Source organism: Muscardinus avellanarius (assembly GCF_963383645.1).
Source record: "Muscardinus avellanarius genome assembly, chromosome: 14".
Taxonomy (NCBI): Eukaryota; Metazoa; Chordata; class Mammalia; order Rodentia; family Gliridae; genus Muscardinus; species Muscardinus avellanarius.
This window is the reverse complement of record NC_137800.1, coordinates 82,928,492-82,950,464: the sequence shown is the minus strand read 5'-3', so window position 1 is coordinate 82,950,464 and position 21,973 is coordinate 82,928,492. Positions and strand designations below refer to the sequence as shown.

Sequence of the window (21,973 nt, the reverse complement as noted above, 5' to 3'; positions counted from 1 at the left end):
AGGATAGCCATACCTCGACTGTACTAAAATCTAAACATATACTTAAGACCATTCTCTGGCCCCAAAAGGGTCATCTGGGCTAGTGAAAGAGAGCCAATCACAAGAAAGGGCATGGTCCCTGCCAGTGCTTTCTGGCCTCTCCCCTGGGGCAGAGGGTGATGAGAAGTGGATTCAAACCCTAATAGCCTGGTGACTTTGGCCAAGTAAATGACCCTCAGTTCATTCTTCCCATCTGTACATTGAATGCTTTGTACAAGAAGATAATGCTAAACCCAGGATAATCTTTTACCTGGACTTATTAGGCATTTACCTGGACTTAGACATTTAGCAAAGGGACAACTGGTTGACAACCAGCAACTTAATGAGAATCTCAACAACTTAGAGAGACCTTGCTTCAAAATAGAAAAAGTAAAATAAATTTTTTAAAAAGGGTTGGGAGTATGGCTTAGAGGTAGAATGCTTTCGTGTTTGGTCCCCAGCACCATACTTTAAAAGAAAAAAGGAAAAAAAAAAAAAAAACTGGCATGGTGGTGCATGCTTGCAATCCCAGCATTCAGGGAGGATCGTGGTTCGCAGACAGTCTCAGCTACTTAGGCCCTTTGCAACTCAGTGAGACCCTGTTTCAAAATAAATAATAAAAATATGCCTGGGGGTATAGCTCAGAGGTAGAATGCTCCTGAGTTCCATCCCCAGTACCGTTAAAAAAGGAAAGAAAGAAGAAAGAAAGAAAGGAAGGAAAGAAGGAAGGAAGGAAGGAAGGAAGGAAGAAAGAAGAAAGGAAGGAAGGAAGGAAGGAAGGAAGGAAGAAAGAAAGAAAGAAAGAAAGAAAGAAAGAAAGAAAGAGAAGAAAAGGAGTGTCTGCCTCCCTTGCAGCCCTGGTGTGTATACGCCAACCTTGCTATGGGACTCCCTGGCCTCCCTGGTCCACTTAGCACATCTCCACCCATGAAATCACACTGCATCCAGGGAGGCGTTTTCAAAAATACAAATTCTCACTGAAGCATAGCCTCACACTACTTAATACTCCTTGATGGTTCTCCTTTGCTCTAGAATTAGAGGAAAAGTCCTAACATGGTTCATAATCTACCCACAGTCCCTATTCCCAAATCAACTGCTGTCAACTCCAGGTTCCTGCGTGACACGGGATCATTATAAATGCTGTTTTCTCTCACACTGGTAAACACACACAGCCCTCTCTTCCTTTCTCTGTTCTTCATTACTCGACCCACCAATCTTATCTCAGATCTGTTTCTCCCATCCACCAGTCAGTCAGGTCTCTTTTTCTGGTCTTTCATTCTACTTTCTTTTCATACACTTAACCTGGTTGTAATTAAAACGTTATTATTTGAAGGACTAAGGATGGAATTCAGGGTAGCATGCTTGCCTAGCATGCACAGGGCCCTGGGTTCAGTCCCTAGTAATGAGGGGAAAAGATTATTATTTGATCACTTAGGGCATGCCTCTCTGGTTGCAAAGTCTATGTGGGCATTCAGCTGTGTGTTTTTACCTATTATTATGTCCCGAACACATAGCACAATGTTCTACATGAAACAGGTACCTGTGAAAAGAAGGAGAGAAGGAAAAAGACTAGGAGAAAAAAGCAAGAAAGCCCAGGGTCACACTCACTAGTGTGATAAGTGCTTAATACCTGGCTCTCTGAAGAAAAATGCAAACCCTGGTCAGCAGTTTTCCAATTTCCATTGTGTAAACACTCCCACCATGGCCCACTCCAAGCTGTTGACGGGACATTATTGAATGTGGAGTTGGACAGAGATGTGCACGGTGGCTCGGAGTCAATAGGAACCCAGGCGGTTCCAGCACTGCTGGTTGTGATAATGTCAGGACTGACATTCAGGAGGTAACAACCTTGTTTTCAAAAATGACACCAACTTTTGACTCAGTCCTACCTGGGATTAATAGCCAAAGTAAATTGCAACTTGCAGGAAAAAAAAAAAAAAAAAGAAAAAAAATGCCAAAAAAAAAAAGTTTATAGCTAGTTCCAATAACAACAAAATGATTCAGAACAAGAAAAGGAAGGAGAGACCTACAGCCCAGGAAGAAGACTGCCACCCAGAAGGAGGTAAAAAAAAAAAAAAAAAAAGTTTCTGCAAAAGCCCTATCCAAACCAAATGTTTCTGCAAAACAAAAACCCCATGAACAGAATCAGAAGACAAGCAACAGACCAGGGAGAGAGCATTTACAGACATTCAAAACGGTTCATTTCCTTTAAGCATAAAGGCACGTCTATACATCGATAAGAAAAGAATACTCCCAACACATACCGACACTAAGGCGAAGACATGGGGAGCTAATTCAGAAAGGAAACACGAAGAGCTCAAAGACTTGCAAAAAGTGACCTAGTCCTCAAACTAAGAGAAGTGCAAATTGCAAAAAGAATCAAAGTTAATTTTCCATATAGCAGACTAGTAAACATCTAAAAGTCTGACAACTGCCTGAGTCTAGGAGGGCATGGGGAACAGGAGCGTGCGAATGACTGATTAAAGTGTGAATGGCTAAGTTCATTATAGGGAGCAATCAGGCAAGATCTATCAACATAAATGGCGGACTTCATTGACCTTCCCACTTCTAAGAATTTCTTACACATGTGCAAATGTTCATGAATGCCAAGATTCCGTTACACATTATATATATATACACATATATGTGTGTATTTATATATGTATATACATATGTATACACATGCATGAATGCTATGATTTTATTACATATATTTGCATGTATCATATACACGTACAATGTATAATATATATATACATATAAATACTATATATATATATATACATATACATACACACATTAGCACATAGAATGTATATATAGTAGCAAAGCCTAGAAATAATTTCAGTTCCCCCTCAGTAAGTAACTATTCAAATAAACTCTGGCCAAGTCAGATAATGGAATACTACAAAGTCATGAAAACTAATGAGAAGCTCTCTAGATGCGAATATGCATCTATCTTTGGCAAAAGTGGAAAAAAAGGAAAAGAACTGTTTATGAAAGAAAATACATAAATAAAAATATACATAAGAAATTGGTAACCATGGTTGCTGTTGAGGAGAAAAGCTGGGAGCAGAAACAGTAAGCATTATAACTTTTACTAGATCCTTCCTGAACCATGCACATGCAAATTACAGTCCATTTTTAAAAATAAAGCACATGAAGATGTTCTCTGTTGTACTGTACATACCAAACAAAAGCTAACACCAAGATGATCTAATATTAGGTATTAGGAAAGTAATTCAAGAAATTTGAGTAAACCAGCAACAATACCAAACATTTAAATGCTTTCAACATGGTACATATTAATGGTAAAGTCCATTAAACTAACACTTTGATTAGAAATGTAAAAATATGTATATGCGTAAAGCATTTCGAATGTGAAAACCAGTTATTAGGCCAGAATAACAGAATTGTGGGCTATTTTTAAAAATATTACCATTGCAATGGTATTGTAATTATATTTAGTGTTAATTAAATTGTACTGAAATCACTTTAAATAACTTCTAGGAAAAAGGATAGGGATTACTTCCCAGGATAGTAAACGATTTCCAAGATAAAGGTCAGAAATAGTTGCAACGTTTTTTTTTTTTTTTTTTTTTTTTTTTCAAAATGGCGACTGAGGGACACAGCACCTCTCAGTAGCTGAAGTAAATAAAGTTTAAATACTGAGAAAGCAGTGTCTAAATCAACAAAACAAATACATACCAGGAACCAAAACACATCCTGTACCTCGGCGGAACCCTGAACTTGAACAAGAAGAACAAAGATCGGACACGGGACCTGCTCAGATACAATCTGACCGCGGACCGGAACGCTGAGCCGCGGGCTGCTTTGGCAGCTGTCCAAGGAGCTGCCTGCCCGATATTTCCACGGCAAGATAATCCGGGAATAAAAACGGACTTAGGACCGCATCCTAAGCAGCGAGCAGCACCCACCAGAACTCTGTCTGCCCACCAGCGACCGGATCACATCGGCACAGAGACTCACACGGATTCCTGCACCAAGACAGGTACCTGAGGGCGCCCTAGTAACTGGGGTCCTAGCGTGTGCGGAGTCGCAGTCTCAAACCCCCACCACGGGCTCAAGCCTCAGAGCACTCTCCTCGCGCATCCTGCCTGTCCCCTACTAGTAATCAGTGCCTGTACACTGCCCTCCTAAATTGGAGCCTGCTTCTGTGGCTAACCCCTGCCACCTTGCCAGAGCCTACCCTCCAGGCTGCAAAAGCACTGGGAGACCCGGAAATCTCCTTGGGGCACCCCCAGCCTCTACGTCCCGCGGGACGCAGAGACCATTGCTGGACACCGCACACTGGACCCTTGAGCACCTACCCTGCACCCCTGGCCCACCGCGGGGTATTCCCAACCTCCTGGTAGCCAGATGCTTAGTTCTAAGTGAGAACACAGCTCAATACACCTTGGAAGAACATACCAGCAGCAATAGACAGCTGCACCCACTCTCACTAGGGTCCAGTATTAACAGGGCATCCAGCCTGCACTCTTGGAATAGGCAGAGCTCTGGCAGTAAGTGTGGCCACCCAGGAACCAGCATTCATTTGCCCAGGGCACATCTTGGGACCACACCTGGCTAGCCCAGCTGGAATTTCCAGAGACACAAGAAAATCCATCGGGCCACAAAATCTGCTCAGGACCTCAGGGGGAAGTGCCAATTACACTTTAGTCACTCTCCACCCCTGCTGTAGGGAAGCACAGGCTGGAGGCGAGGGTGGTGAGTGCAGATGTGCTGACCACAGGTTAGAATTTCGCAGAATCTGTGAACTGTACAGAATCAAATAACAGTGAAACCAGACACCCGGACACATAAACCTAAAGCAGCTAAAGGAGAAAAAGGTGTCCAAACACCCAGAGTGACTTAAGAAGATAAAAATAGAGTACAAAGAAAACTAAGAGACATTGGACGGTATCCTGAAAGCTACCAAGCAATCAGATACACACATATTATATGGACCTGACCCCATATGCGTAAATAAGTAGGACTGTTTGTTTTACTTTTAATGTGGATGTTATGTTTTCTTTTGCTTTTAAAGTGCTTTTGTTTTAGTATGGTTATTGCTGTTTTCTTTTTTTTTCTTTTTTTTTCTTCTTTTAATCCAAACTTCTCTTACTTTAACTTGTTGTTTTATATATATATACATTGGATAGTTTGCCTTATTTTTTTATTTCACACGGCTGCTAGTTCCTTTTATTTTATTCCTCTTCCTTTTTCCTCTTTCTTCCCTTTTCCTTCCTTTTCTTTCATTCTCCTCCTTTGATTGGTTTACCTTCCTTTTTCTTGGATTACATAATAGTCTTGGTATCTTGAGGGGATTCTTTTTTTTTTTTTTTTTTTTTTTTTTTATGTCTGTCTGCTCCTACCAGCATCCCTATTTACAAACCTTCCCACACTAACCTACATACATTTCTCCCCCAAAACTTTTCCCCATAATATACCTCATGGTTTAAAACTCAAAGTATTTTTTATATCCATAACTACTCTACTAACAACAAGAGTCCTAGTAGTTAACTCTCTCTCATTCATAGCAAGTTATTACTTTATCATACTTAAAGTCCTTCTCAACCTAACATATCCTCCACCTAATCTGACTCCTTTACCCATCACCCCAGCTCCTCCCACATCACCCACTTTCAACACTGGAAAGGCTCTGCTGACTGGCCGATACTCCTAAACTCCTAATATTAAGATTTGACTAAACACATTACTCACGAACGATGGGTAGAAATCAGAAAAACAGGACAGAGAACACTATAAATATGAGAACCAGGAGTTATGAAGAGACAGCAGAAATCACGAATACTGACCTACTAGAAATGCAAGAAGGGGAGTTCAGAATCTTGTTGTTCAATATGATGAAAGGTTTTAAAACAAGTATAGAGGAGGTTAAAGGTGAAATAGAAACACTAAAAAAGAATCAGAAAGAGGTCTGGAATGAAATGAAAGAGGCAATAAGTGAAATGAAGACAGCAATAGAAAGAAACTCTGGAAGATTAGATGAAATGGAAAACAGAATATCAATATTAGAAGACAGTACATCCCAAACCGAAAACACAGTCAGCGATATACAGAAATCTTTACAGCAACAAAACCTAAACATCCAGCAATTATGGGATAATATGAAGCGCCCTAATTTACGGATAATAGGCATTGAGGAAGGGATAGAGGTACAGACCAAGGGCATATGTAATATCTTCAAGGAAATAATCTCAGAGAATTTTCCAAATATGGAAAGAGACTTGAATCTTCAAGTACAGGAGGCATACAGAACTCCACTGAGACAGGACCAAAGAAAAACCACTCCACGCCACATAATAACCAAATTGACCAGCATAGAGGCCAAGGAAGGAATCTTAAAAGCAGTGAGAACAAAAGGACAGGTGACATATAGAGGCAAAACAATAAGAATCACCCCAGACTATACAACCCAGGTCAGGAATGCTAGGAGAGACTGGTATGACGTGATTCAGACCCTGGAAGAACATAACTTCCAGCCCAAATTAATCTACCCAGCAAAACTACTATTCAAGATCAATGGGGAAGTCAAAGTCTTTCAGGATAAACAGAATCTCAAAAAATTCATGAATTCAAAGCCAACACTAGAGAAAATTCTTAAAGAAATAAATCATAAGGAAGAAAAAAGAAGCAGACTCCAGAATCAGAGAAGCGAGGAAGTTAATAAGTGGGCCATTTAAGTAAAGAAGAAAGATCACAACACCCAAGAGTAGACAGAACACAAAATGGCAGAAAACAAAAAGCATATTTCAATAATATCACTTAATGTCAAAGGACTTAACTCACCAATCAAAAGACATAGACTGGCAATGTGGATTAGGAAACATAATCCAAACATATGCTGTCTGCAAGAAACTCACCTCACAGCCAAAGACATTCACAGGTTGAAGGTGAAAGGATGGAAAAAGATATACCATGCCACCAGTGACCGAAAAAGAGCAGGGGTAGCAACCCTGATATCCAACAAAACAGACTTTAAAATAAAACACATCAAAAGAGACAAATCAGGGCACTTCCTTTTATTAAAAGGAACAATACACCAAGAAGATATAATGATAGTAAATATTTATGCCCCAAATGTGGGTGCAACCACATTCGTAAAACAAACCCTTCTGGACATAAGATCCCAAGTAGACCCAAATACAATAATTCTGGGAGACTTTAATACGCCTCTCACACCACTGGATCGATCTTCGAGGCAAAAGATGAGTAAAGATGCTCTAGAACTAAAGGAAACCATAAACCAAATGGACCTAATAGACGTTTTCAGAGTATTTCAACCAGGAACTACAGAATACACTTTCTTCTCAGCAGCCCATGGAACCTTCTCCAAAATAGATCACATCCTGGGACACAAAGAAAATACCAGCAAATTCAAAAAATGTAATATAATCCCATGCATCTTTTCAGACCACAATGGAATAAAAGTAGAAATCAACAACAGGAAACTCGAAAGAAAGTATTCAAATTCATGGAGAATGAATGATACACTACTAAATGACGAATGGGTAAGAGCAGAAATTAGGGAAGAAATAAAGAAATTTATGGAAACAAACGAAAACAGAGACACAACCCACCAAAACCTATGGGACACCATGAAGGCAGTACTAAGAGGAAAGTTTATCGCATTGAGTGCCCACATAAAAAGGATGGAGAACCACCAAGTAAAGAACCTAATGAAACAACTCAAGGATCTAGAAATTCTGCAACAATCCATTCCCAAAGCCAGCAGAAGACGAGAAATCATCAAAATTAGAGCAGAAATAAATGAAATAGAGAACAAAAAAACAATTCAAAGAATCAATAAAACAAAAAGTTGGTTCTTTGAAAAGATTAATAGAATTGATAAACCCCTGGCCAACCTAACCAAAAGAAAAAGAGAATCAACTCAAATTACCAAAATTAGAAATGAAAAAGGAGATATCACCACTGATAGTGAAGAAATTCAAAACATTATCAGAAACTACTTTAAAAATTTATACTCCAATAGATTTGAAAACCTGGATGAAATTGACAGATTTCTAAACACAGTTAACCTTCCTACACTCAACCAAGAGGACATAGCAAGCCTAAACCAACCAATAACAACCAAAGAAATAGAAACGGCAATAAAAATTCTTCCACCAAAGAAAAGCCCAGGCCCAGATGGGTTCCCAGCTGAATTCTACAAAACCTTCAGTGAACAACTAATACCAATACTTCATAACACGTTCCGGGAAATTGAAAGAGATGGAACTCTTCCAAATTCCTTCTATGAGGCCAGTATCACATTAATCCCCAAACCAAATAAAGATACCTCAAGAAAGGAAAACTACAGACCAATATCCTTAATGAACATAGATGCAAAAATTCTAAACAAAATACTAGCTATACGCATTCAAAACTATATCAAGAGAATAATTCATCACGACCAAGTCGGTTTCATCCCAGAAAAACAAGGCTGGTTCAACATACGCAAATCAATACATGTTATTCACCACATAAATAGAACCAAGAACAAAAACCACATCATCATAGCAATAGATGCTGAAAAAGCATTCGACAAAATCCAACACCCATTTATGTTAAAAACACTGCAAAAAATTGGGATAGAAGGAAAGTACTTCAACATCATCAAGGCAATATACTGCAAACCCAAAGCCAACATTATATTGAATGGGGAAAAACTGCAAGAATTTCCGCTACAGTCAGGAACAAGACAAGGATGCCCACTTTCACCTCTCCTTTTCAATATAGTCCTTGAGACTCTTGCTGCAGCAATCAGACAAGAGAAGGAAATCAAAGGAATCCACATAGGAAGAGAGGAAGTGAAATTATCCTTATTCGCAGATGACATGATCCTTTACCTGGAAGACCCAAAGAACTCAACCAAAAGACTTCTGGAGCTGATCGACAAATTCGGCAAAGTCGCAGGTTACAAAATCAACCTAAAGAAATCAGTGGCCTTTCTTTATGCCAACAACGAATCCACAATGAAGGAAACAAAAACAACAATTCCATTCACTATAACCTCAAAACCAATAAAATACCTAGGAATAAACCTAACCCAAGATGTAAAAGACCTCTACAACAAAAACTATAAAACATTAAAAAAAGAAATAGAAGAAGACCTTGGAAGATGGAAAGATCTCCCGTGCTCATGGATAGGCAGAATAAATATCATCAAAATGGCCATTCTGCCAAAACTGATCTATAGGTTCAATGCAATTCCCATTAAAATACCAGTGACATTCTTCAGAGACCTAGAAAAATCAATCATGAACTTCATATGGAGAAAGAAAAGACCTAGAATAGCCAAAGCAATTCTCAATAACAAGAAACACGCAGGAGGCATTACAATCCCAGACTTCAAACTATACTATAGAGCAATAGTAGTAAAAACAGCATGGTACTGGCACAAAAACAGATATACTGACCAGTGGATTAGAATAGAAGATACAGAAACAAACCCACACATCTTTAGTCAATTAATCTTTGACAAAGGGGCCAAACACATACGCTGGAGAAAAGACAGCCTTTTCAACAAGTGGTGCTGGGAGAACTGGCTAGCCATTTGTAAAAAGATGAAGCTAAACCCCTATATCTCACCTAACACAGGAATCAACTCAAGATGGATCAAAGACTTAGAAATTAGACCTGAGACGGTGAAGTTAGTAGAGGAGAACATAGGTTCAACACTACAACATATTGGCACAGGCAGTAACTTTCTCAACAAAACCTCCAAAGCTCAGGAAATTAAAGCAAGAATAAACAAGTGGGATAACATTAAACTAAAAAGTTTCTTCTCATCAAAGGAAACTATCAATAACCTAAAGAGGAAGCCTACAGAATGGGAAAGGATCTTTACCAGCCACCATTCTGATAGGGGGCTAATATCCAGAGTATACAAAGAGCTCAAAAGGCTCTACACCAACAAAACAAACAACCCAATCAAGAAATGGGCAAATGAACTAAATAGACACTTCACAAAAGAAGAGATACAAAGGGCTAATAGATACATGAAAAGATGTTCTTCATCACTGGCCATCAGGGAGATGCAAATCAAAACTACACTGAGATTCCATCTAACCCCAGTGAGAGTAGCAAGCATAAAGAAATCAAACAACAACAAATGCTGGCGAGGATGTGGGGAAAGAGGAACTCTTTTACACTGTTGGTGGGAGTGCAAACTAGTTCAGCCACTATGGAGATCTGTGTGGAGATTCCTAAGAAAGGTGGGAATAGATCCACCATATGATCCAGCTATACCACTCCTGGGTATCTTTCCAAAAGGGTTGAATTCAGAGAAATACAGCAACATATGCATACCTATGTTCATAGCAGCACAATTTGTAATAGCCAAAATATGGATCCAACCCAGATCACCATCAACAGATGAATGGATAGCAAAACTGTGGGAAATACACACAATGGAATTCTATTCAGCCATAAAGAAGAACAAAATTTTATCATTTGCAAGAAGATGGAAAGCCCTGGAAAGCATCATGTTAAGTGAGATCAGCCAAGCACAGAAGGAGAAGATACACATGTTTCCTCTAATATGCCCAAACTAGAAAACACAAAGGATACCAGTAGGACCCCAGATATTAGAGGGGAAATACTAGCTAAGTTTTAATGGAAAGATAGGAGAGGAGAAAGGCCGATCTTGATTAAGGAGCATCTTCACCTGAACATGTGTAAAATTATGAATAAGACATGGTTAACCTGGCCAACCATTGGTGGGGGGGGGGGGGAGAAAACGGGGGCGGGGGGAGAGGGCACCAAATATAGTGTAAATGTATACTATTTATGTTCAATAAAAAAAATTGTTAAAAAAAAAATAAAATAAAATAAAATTTAAAAAAAAAATAAATAAATAAAAAATAAAAAATAAAAAAAAAAATAAAAAAAAAAAAAAAAAAAAAAGAAATAGTTGCAACTTTGTGAGCACAGAAGAAAAACCCAAAGATTGGCGGCGAAGATGCAACCAGTACTTCAAACTCAGGAAAAAGACAGAGTTTGAGGAAGCTAGCAGGCACTGATGACTGGCAAAATTCTAGAAATTTCTCAGAAAAAAAGTAATGAGCATCAGAACCCAACAAGGGCTATATTGTAGGGACCACATCACAAAAACCACACGAACAATATTTTAAATCTATGGACATATATGTTCCACTTATAAAAAAAAATAAAAATTAAATAAAAATTAAATAAAATAAATCTATGGACATCCTCCCTTCCTCCCTTCCTTCTTTCCTTGGATTAAAATTCCAGAAGTCTCTGAGAATTTTGGCCTCACAGAGAATGCAGGTTGTGGGAGAAGAACACAGAACAAGTCTCCTGTCCTCAGATCCCCGGAACCTACTTTCTATGTGACTCAGAAGGAATCTGTTTACTGAATCTTTTCAGGAAGGCCCCGACAATACCTTTTAGCACAGGGGGGAGATGAAATGCAGGACACTATGAAAGTTCTCTGAAGCTGAATACCAGTTCCCGAAAAGAACACCTGGCCCATTCAAATGTGTGCTCACTGGTGTCTGATCAGCAGTACTGCCCTGTGCTGTGTCTGGCTGCAGGTTATTATTCTTAATCAAAAGAAATAATGCATGTAAAAGTGTTTCAAAAGTATAAAGGGCTGCGTTAAAAAAAAAGTAGTATTACTACTAGTATTATTTTTGAAAGCCTTGCAGCGTCTGTGATGAGAGTTCTGGTACCGATAACAAATACCAAGAGCTAAGGTAAAAAAATTATAATAATAAAAACAAAAAAAGATCCTAACAGGAGAGTACTAAATACCCAAAACTCTTCAGGTAAAACGTAAGTCATACACTGTGCTGTCTGAGCCCCGGAAAAGCAAGTCCTCACTTAATGCAGTGAGTCCCATGAAGATGACGTAGTGGGCGTGGTGACCGTGGTCTTCAGATGATCAGAGACTGTCCTGCCTCCTAAAAGCCTCAGTGCATCAACTATAGGCTCCATCAGTAGAGACATGGTCACCACTTGGAGGTAGAATACACAGGGCCTGCTGCATTGATTGTCTCCAGAGCCATGTTTAAGAGACACAGATCAAGCCATACGTGGTGGTGCGTGCCTGTAATCCTAGTACTTGGGAAGCTGAGAAAGGAGGGTCCCAGGTTTGAGGCCAGCCTCTGCCATTTAGAAAGGCCCTCAGCAGAATTTCAAAAGGAGCTAGGGGGTATAGCTTGGAGGTAGGATGCTTCTAGGCTCAATCCTCAGCATCACACACATACAAAAAGAGAGGCACATACCAGCTGGACCCGGCGGTGCACACCTGTAATCGCTGTACTTGAGAGTTTTAAGACAGCAGTGTCCCAGGTTCGAGGCCAGCCTCAGCAACATAGTGAAGCTCTATTTCCAAATGAAAACTAAAAAGGGCTGGGGGCGTAACTTGGAGGCAGAACATCCCTGGGTTCAATACCATATATCAAAGACAGAGAGAAAGAAAGAGAGGCACACGGGAAATGGAGTGACAAGCGTGGCAGAGACTGTCATGTCTCTGGATATTTTCAGCCATGAAAGAAACGACTCCAAATGCCTCATGAAAGGAAAATACTTCTTCCGCACTAAAGAGAAAACCTGAGTTGTTAATCACCCAAATACATGTCTCTTTCCACGGGACAGCAACTAACGGATGGGCAGCCTAGGGACAGAGTGCTGCCTTCCTGTGGGGGGAACGTTCAAATGAGGGTGAACAGGTTCCCGTCAGGAAGGTAACTCAGGAGGACAGAGGACCCTGAGCGCCTCAAGACCCCTTTTATCTTTAACAACCTGAGATTCTAACAGGCTTGGCTCTGACAGCTAATGAGAAAGAAAACTGGAACTGCCCCTCACTGTTCTTTGGGTCCCCCCTTCCCAACTAGTGCCTAGGAATAGGACAGGGTGTATCGCGGGAACACGCCTGCTGAAGGACCCGTGTTGAAGGATAAAAAGTGCATGCAGGTCCAATGTAATGGCCGTAATCCCAGTACTTGTGAGACTGAGACCGGAGGATTGCAGGTTCAAGGCCAGCCTCAACAACTAGGTAAGAACCTCAGGAACTTAGGCCCTGTTTCAAAATAAAATAAGCCGGGCGTGGTGATGCACGCTTGTAAGCCCAGCTTTCGGGAGGCTGAGGCAGGAAGATCCGGGTTCGCAACCAGCCTCAACTACTTAGTGAGGCCCTCCGCAACTTACTGAGACCCTATTTCAAAATAAAACAAAAAATAGGGCTGGGGGTATAGCTCGGAGGTAGATTGCCCCTGGGTTTCATCCCCAGTACTGCAAAAATAAAATAAAATAAAATAAAATAAAATAAAATAAAATAAATAGGGCTGGGGGGTATAGCTGGGAGGTAGAATGCCTCTGGGCTCAATCACTAAAATAAAGAAATAAAAAAATAAAAAAAAACAAGGGAAGCCTTCCTCCAGTTGTACTTCAGGGCTGACAGGCAGCTGACCCTGAGAACCACCATCCAGCGTGGTATCTGTTCCACCTTTGTACATCTGATCCGGTCTCCGATGTCCGCAGCCAGCAGAGGGAAAGGCCCACCTTGGTGCCAAACTGTGCTTGAAAAGCTCTTCAAAGCGTCTCTCGGAGCACAGAACACTGGAGCAGGATTGTCCTTTCTTTAGATCACATTTGTCTGTGAAAATCAATATGTCCTTTCTGATCCCTACCGGATGTGAAAATGGGCCTCTCATCGCTGTCCCCAGGCCTTCACCCCTCAGGGCTGCCCTGGAGGTGGCAAGTAGCTGCAACCTGTCCTCAAGCACTTCCCCCAAGCATGCCACACACATTGGTGCTGCCTGTGACCCGCTGGAGAAATACATTGTATTTATTTGTTTGTTTGTTTGTTTGTTTGTTTTGTGGTGCTGGAGAAGAACCCAGGTGCATTCTACCTCTGAGCTACACCCTCAGCCCTATTTTTTATCCTTTATTTTGAAACAAGGTTTCACTAAGTTGCAAAGGGCCTCACTAAGGTGCTGAGGCTGGCTATAAATCTGGGACCCTCCTGTCTCAGCCTCCCAAGTACTGGGATTACAAGCATTCTTCACCAGGCCCAGCTTGCTTGCTTGCTTTGTTTATTTGTTTGTTTGTTTGTTTGTTTATTGTACCAGGGATTGAACCCAGGGGCATTCTACCTCCGATCTACACCCCCAGCCCTATTTTTTATTCTTTTTATTTTTAAACATGGTCTCACTAAGGTGTAGAGGGCCTCACTAAGTAGCTGAGGCTGGCTGCAAACCTGTGATCCTCTTGTTTCAGTCTCCCAAGTACCGGGATTACAAGCATGCACCATCACATCCGGCCGGAGTACTGATTTAAAAAAAAGAAGATGATGCCGGGCGTGGTGGCGCACGCTTGTAATCCCCGCGCTTGGGAGGTGGGGACAGGAGGATCGCTCAGGTTCGAAGCCAGCAGCGCTGGTTTAAGAGACCCTGTTTCCAAATAAAAAGTATAAAAATAGGTTTAGGAGTGTAGCCCGGAGATAGAAGGGCTTCCAGGAACCCCAGTACCACCAAAAACAAAAAGAAGAAGAAGGAAAAAAAAAAGGAACCCAGCTTTCTAATACTCTCCTATAGTCTATTTTCAAGAACTATATTTTGTTCTCTGGTCCCACCATGTGTGAAAGTATTCCTAGTGGTTTCCTGGGTGCCCAAAGTCATGGTATTCTTCCTCATTTCCCAACTTTCAAGTTCACATCCTTTTTTTTTTTTTTTTTTGGCTCCAGGATAAAGCACTCTTTCCACACACTCCTTTGATCCATTCTTCTTCCTCTGTGCTAGAAAGAGGCTTAAAATACTTAAAAATGTTGCCAAATCTTTCCATCTGACAGACATACGTGGTGATTTAAATAGTTGTTCTGAAATCGTCTGTGCTGCTAAGCAAAAAGAAAACAAGAAAGAAAAAGAGAAGAAAAGAAATATTGTCCTCCATGAATGGGAACCAGTCACAAAAACACCTTTGGGAAGGAGAGGCTGCGGGCAGTGGGGAGCTCAAGATAGAACAGGTTAGAGGGATCCTCCTGATTACTGTGGGGAGCAGCAGAGCCAGTCAGACAGACGGTTCCCACAGGACCGCATTTCTAGCCAGGTTGGGATGAGATTAAAATAATGGCCATGATGATGTAATAGTTTCATCTTACACATCCATGAGCTACAACTGTTTACTAACACACATTTGGGGGAGGGGGAAATGCAAGCATTCTTGATAAACTCCCAAATCCCATTCTCACATTTACACAAAGCATTTGAAAATGGTCTACAACTGCTGGGGTGTGCAGGGGGTGGTCTACATTTACTTCTGCATTTTAGGGGCAAAAAACACACATTGCTCGACAAGGTGACACATGATGTCTCTGACACAGTTGGAAAATTGGAAAAGTATGGAGGTCGAGGGCAATGACCGCCTAACACCACTGGCTCCCCATCGTTAGGCTGACACATGGTGCTCACAGAACACTCCTTCTGCAGGACGCCAGCCCTCTGCAAAGGAGGCCACTCAGACACACAGGGCAAGGTGGATGTCAAGGAACAGCCTGCCAGGTCTCAGTGAGTGCCTCAAACCAATGCAGCTGCCGTGGAAGAAGAGGGCGGCCCCGAGGATATTCCCAGCATCCCTTCCTATACTCTAGTGGTGTTTACCAAAGTCCTGAGAAAACATTGGAGTGAACACCGGGGTGGCAAAGTCTAAAAGTCAGACTTTGGGGCAGACTGGCCATGGTGGAGCTAGGGGGTGGAGGGTAGGCAGAGGATCTTTGAAAGCTGCCTGCTTCCTGGCCTCTTGGGTGGGCTTTTTGTGTCTGTCCAAGCCAAGTGTGGGCTGGCTGAGATCTACCAGGAAGAGGAGTCTGAGAACAGGACACTATTTCCATGGATAGGTGTCTTTTTTTGTGTGGGAGACACAGGGACCACTAGCCAGTGTGGAGAACACAGCCCTGGTCCTGCCGACCTTGAAGGAGAGTCAGTCCTCCAGGCTCTCCGGTGACGGGTCCTCAGACTCTCGCCTCCAGCCGGCGGCCGCCCTGTCTCAGTCCCAGGGACACCTCGTAGAAGGGCAGCGTATCTTTTTAAGGGGAGGCCCTCTCTTCCTCCCCTTAAAAGTGTATTGGGGCAGGGGTCTGAGTGCAAATTAAGAAAGGCTAGGGTGCCCCCCTTAAAGGCGGGACACAGTGCCACCGCCGAAGGGGCCATAAAGCCCTGGCTTCACACCCAACCAAACGCACAGCAAACGCATCTCCTTTGGAGGACAGAATGGACTTAAATCCAAGCAGATGCAGGTATACCAAGCCTTAGCACCACTTCAGACACCGGCTCCGGACTCCCCGCGGGCTGGGGCACGAACCTCTTCCTGCTGCAGGGCCAGGGGCCGGGGCAGGCTGGGGGCGCCCGAGGGCGAGGGGGGGGGGGCTCACGGGAAGGACACGGCGGCCGGGCGGCCGTGGCCCTTACCTTGCTGACCACGTTCTGGACCAGGCCGGTGCGGATTCCATAGTCCCACGCGTGGCAGTCGCAGTCGGAGGCGTTCTCGCCCTGGTCGGGAGGGGACGGGAGGGGCGGCGTGTCGCCCCCGTCCGCGCCGCCGCTGCTGTGGCTCCGGTTGCCGGCGGCCCCCCAGGCGGCCGTGGGGAAGGGGGCGGCGGGGAGCCCGGTCCAGTTGCCCAGGTTGCCCCAGCGGCCGGAGACCGCGGTGCCCGCCAGCTCGGCTCCCTGGCCGGCCCCGCGGCACCAGAAGTTGGGCTGGTCCAGGAGGAAGGAGTCCGAGAACTGGCTGAAGCCGATGAAGAGCGCGGGGATCCAGGTGAGCAGGACCAGGGTCCGCTGGTAGGCGCCGCCCAGACCCCCGAGGAAGGGCAGCACCGACCCGTCGTAGTCCAGCAACAGGAGGCTGGGGGCCGCGCCCGCCGAGCAGCAGCTGGAGTGCTGGCTGCCCGCGGGGTGCAGCGGCGGCAGCGGCTGGATGTCCGCGCCGCTGCCCGGGCCCGCGCGGCCCCCGAGGGGCGCCGAGGCCGCCGCGTCCCCGGGCGGCAGCGCGCCGTTCTCCTCGGCCGCCCCGCCGCCCGCCGCCTCTCGCCGCCGCTCTATGGCCATGGCCCGGGCCCGCGGCGCCCGCAGAGGCGCATAGAGCGCGCCGCGCCCGAGCGGAGCCCGCGGCTGCAGGGCGCTCAGGCGGCCCCCATGGCCCCCGCCCGGCCCGCGCCGGCCTGGCCTCCGCCGCCGCCGACCATGGGCTCCGCGGAGGAGGAGCCGCGCCCGATCCACCCGCGCCCCCGGAACCGCGAGCCCCGCCGACCCGACCTGCGGAGCCCCGCGCTCGGCCCGGGAGCCGGCCCCCGTCCCCGCCCCCGCCGCCCGGCCCCGCCCGCGCCCGCCGAGGTGGAGGTGGCCGCCGTGCCCGCCGCGGTGCCGGCTCTGCGCGCGAGCGCCCCCTCCAGCCCGGATCCGCCGCGGGGGCGGGGAGGGCCGCGCGCCGCCGGGCCCGGCCGGCACCCCTGGGCGCCGCGTCCCGCACGCGCCCGGGGTGCAGGGGGACCGGCTGGCCGCGGCCGATCGGCTCCTGCAGACTCGCGGGGCCCCCGCCCCCACCCGCGTCTCCGTGACCTCCGTTCGCCCCAGAAGTGCCCAGCCTCCCAGCCGCGCGCGCTCGCTCCGGAGCCAGCCGGAGGGTCTCTCGGGCGCCCCCCCCCCCCGCGATCACCCCTTTTCCAGGCTCAGAGTAGGTTGATTTTTATACCCAGGGAGCAGAGGGCAAGAGGGCGCGTTGGCTAATTGTATGTTGCGCCCCCCCCACCCCGCCACGTCCGGTCACCTGCTACGGACCACAGTACCTAGTCCCAGATGGACGTTTGTTCCCCCACCCCAAAACGAAAGCTGTCTCAGCACAGCGCTAGAGGGCTATGAGTTATATATGCACATTATAAACGTGAATGGTGGTACAGCTCCCGGCCCCTCCCCAAGATCTGGAATTCGCATTTAGAATGCGGGGTGCAGGCGCACACATTTACACCCAGGAGACGACCCGCCCCGTCCTCGCCCCGCTCCGGCGCCGACCCGGCCCAGCCAGCGCCGTGCGAACCACACCAGCCCTGCGGCAAAGGGCCGCATTGGCACATCTCCTCCGGCGCCCAGGGCCGCCGAGAATTCCGCCCGCACCTTTCACCCTAGCTCCCGCACATGTTGGAGACATTTCATATTCTGAGAAGTTTATTAATGGAAGTCCTTAAATCGAGCAGTTCATTTCTACTGATTTGGGGGGGGGGTGTGTGAAAATGCTTTTGCTGTCCAAAAGAATGCACGGTAGGCTATGGATACGGGATGTGGCCCTCTGCTTTTTCGTAATTTGCTTAGCTTCGCCCGGTATCCTTACGTGGACGGCGTTGTTAACCTGCGGTTCAGCGTGGCAGGTGACCTGTGCTTACTGCATAAAATAGCGGCACTTGGAAGAGAACTGTGCCTGCAGGCTGCCAGGGGGCCCTGCTTGGGGGGCAGGAGGTTGTGAACTTTCCTGAGTGGCTGGGAGGGGGAGATTAGATAACAATAGGCGGAAGGGACCTGGGGGGCTGCACGAAACTCCAAACCTCTGAGAAACGGGGCTCAAAACCTCCACACGTGTGAGGAGCTTTGGGGGATGATAGAGCACCCGTGCTACACGTGAGGATGATTTTTTTTTCAACTCCACATTATTTTTTAGCTTAACGTTCCCTTCCTTCTCCTACCCCGCCCTTGGAAGAATTAATACAAGGGAGGTGTTGATCCCCAAGCCTGGAACAGAGTAAGTGGTCAGTGAAAACAGGTGATTTATTATTACTCTCTACAACTATTAAGGCAATCTGCACTTCTCCTTCTGAATTTATTTATTTATTTATATTTATTTTGTGTTACTGGGGATGGAACCCAGGGGCATTCTACCTCCGAGCTACACCCCCAGCCCTATTTTTTATTCTTAATTTTGAACCAGGGTCTCACTGAGTTGCAGAGGGCCTCACTAAGTAGAAGCTAAGGCTGTCTTCGAACCAAGATTCTCCTGTCTCAGCCTCCCAAACGCTGGATTTAAAAGCGTGGGCCACCAGGCCTGGCTCCTTTTGAATTTAAATATAACATTATTTATATATTTATCTATTGCCCCTTCTGGGCTGACTTTTCCGTAAGCCATCTGCTCTGCCTCTGACCCCACCCCTTCTTTCTGCAGTCACTGGGATGCTTTCTTATACCTCACCACGAAACAAGCACAGCCATTGTAGTTGTTTTTAACTGGTGCATATTAGTTATACAGAGTGGTGGGGTTCTTGATGGCATATTCGTGCATACATATAACAAAATTCGACCTGTTTCAGCCATGATCTTAATAACGGCCATTCTGATTAGAATAATAAGAATCACAGGCAGCTTCTCAGGGTTCCTTTTGAAATTCTCACTTCCCCAGGTGGTCCTCACTTGCAGCGCACCTGCAGGAGCCTAGGCAGAACCAGGGAAGGAGATCACAGGGTGTGAAGCCAGGCCTTCTCACCTGACATTCCAGGGTCTCTCCATGCAGGGACAGGTTACAAAACCCAAAACTAAAGGAAGCAAAGGTATTTTTTAAAGGAAGATGATGGATGTGTTAATTTGCTTGCCTGTAACTAGAATTTCACCACATGTCTATATGTATGCACATACATGCAATATATATATATATATATATATATATATATATATATATATATATATATATATCTCCTTGTATACCGGGTATGGTGGTGTACACCTGTAATCTCAGTACTTGGGAAACTGAGAAAGGAGGATCACAGGTTTGAGGCCAGCCTCAACAACTAAAATCCCTCAGCAATGTACCAAGACACTGTATAAAAAAAAAAAATAGGGTTAGGGGTATAACTTGGAAGTAGAATACCTCTGAGTTTAACCTCCTGTATGAAAATAAATACTTGTACACCTTAAGTATATGTCATAAAAATAAATTAATATAAAAACCTTACAAAAGGTCAAACAAACAGAGTTTTGCTTTATTTTTATTTTTATTTTTGGTGTTGGTACTAGAAATTGAACCCAGCGGTATTCTACCTCTGAGTAACTCCCCCAGCCCTATTTCATTATTTTATTTTTAAACAGAGTCTCACTAACTTATTACGAGCTGGCCTTGAACCTGTAATCTCCTGTCTCAGCTTCCCAAATACTAGGATTACAGGTGTATACCACCATGCCTGGCTTCTGTTTCTTATTTATTTATTTATTTATTTATTTATTTATTTATTTATTTATTTAGCAGTACTGGGGATTAAGCCCAGGGGCATTCTACCTCTGAGCTACACTTACAGCCCTATTCTTTATTCTTTATTTTTGAAACAGGGAAAACATCAACATAAAATGTTTGGAATTCATCAGCACCACACTGACCCAAGCTTTATAATTAAGTTGCTGATTAGATTAGAGGGTTCCCTAAATCCCTCTTGGAAACATTTCCCCCAATTGAATAAGGAAGATTAAAATGTAACCAACTTAAAGTAAACTCTGTGTGTGTGTGTGTGTGTGTGTGTGTGTGTGTGTGTGTGTGTGTGTGTTGGGGATTAAACCCTGAGGCATTCTACCTTCAAGCTACACCCCCCAATACAATTTTATTTTTTATTTGGAAACAGTAAAATGGCCTTTTAGTTATTAAAACATACCATAAATGATCTCATGATGGGACCTAGAATAAAAGAAGTAGAGAGGAAGAATTTGACACTCCAGTAGCTTCCAGACCAGATAACTGGTTCAGGGAAACCCACCAGATACCTACTACTGAAATTACCTCTTCTAATTTTCTGCAAGGTAGTTACTATTCTTGTTTACGTATGGGTTTACCACCTCCCACCTCTAGAAGGTAAGGTAAGTACCTTTTGAGATAGGTACCTTGTTTTCAGCATTATTCCTAATAGCTAAAACAGTCACACACACACACACACACACACACACACACACACACACACACCTCTCAATACATATTTCTGGAAGAAATGAGTGTGCCCAGATATCATCACTTGATGATACAATCTATTGAGATCATCCAACTCTGCTTACTTTGATTCTTAAATTGCTAAGCCAGCTTCCTATATTTGATCAGTTTCTCCAACAAACTTGGGAGATTGAACATTAAGAAATGTCTAGGAAGCCGGGCATGGTGGTGCACGCTTGTAATCCCAGCATTTGGGAGGCTGAGACAGGAGGATCGCGGTTCGCGGACAACCTCAGCTACTTAGTAAGGTCCTCTGCATCTCAGTGAGACCCTGTTTCAAAATAAAGAATAAAAAATAGGGCAGGGGGTGTAGCTCGGAGGTCGAATGCCCCTGGGTTCCATCCCCAAAACCGCACATACACAAAAAAAAGTCTAGGGATTTTTTGTCACCATGAAGGGGGGGAGGGCTAAGAGGTTTCCCAGTTTTTTCAAACTCTTGACCACATCACAGAAAAAAATTTAATGATGAGTTGGGTCTTAGCAAAGGAAAGAAGGGTTGTATTTGAAGATGAAAGAGAAAAATCTGGAAAATCTCAAGAGCGAGATGGATCACCAGGGCTTAAAGTCAGGTTTTCATGAGGGCATATAATTAGGTGGGATATGATCCAAAGAGGATGGAATTCCCTGGGCCTGGGAACTATTGGGCAAGATCCTGCTTCCTCCTTAGGGCGCCTGGTCCAGTAGTCGGGTTCAGTCTACTTCAGTGTTTTTGGTGATGGGTCAGGCAGTGGGGCCAGAAAATTATGGTCCAATAAAAAATTACTCCCTAGGTTCATGATTTAAATGGATCCCCCCCTCTCTTTCCCCCTCCCTCCCTCTCTCCCTCCCTCCCTTTTATTCTTTCTTTTCTTCCTGACTTTATGCTTCTACTTGTGCATTGAAATGACACATCACAGTGAGATTCAAAGTGATACATAAATACATGCACACATTCCTTGGTTTATTTCCCTGCGAGTCCCAC

At 44.5% G+C, this 21,973-nt stretch overlaps 1 protein-coding gene across 2 annotated transcripts in view; it reads right to left on the bottom strand.

Moving 5' to 3' along the window:
- Positions 1-17,114, bottom strand: part of SLC22A23 (solute carrier family 22 member 23) — a gene marked incomplete at both ends in the record, with an annotated part of 209,383 nt that extends 192,269 nt beyond the window's left edge. For both annotated transcript variants that reach the window (XM_080710883.1, XM_080710884.1), the window contains one exon: positions 16,476-17,114. In XM_080710883.1, coding sequence (XP_080567009.1) covers positions 16,476-17,114 — 639 coding nt within the window. The remainder of the gene's footprint in view (positions 1-16,475) is intronic.
- Between the last annotated feature and the right edge of the window lie 4,859 nt (positions 17,115-21,973).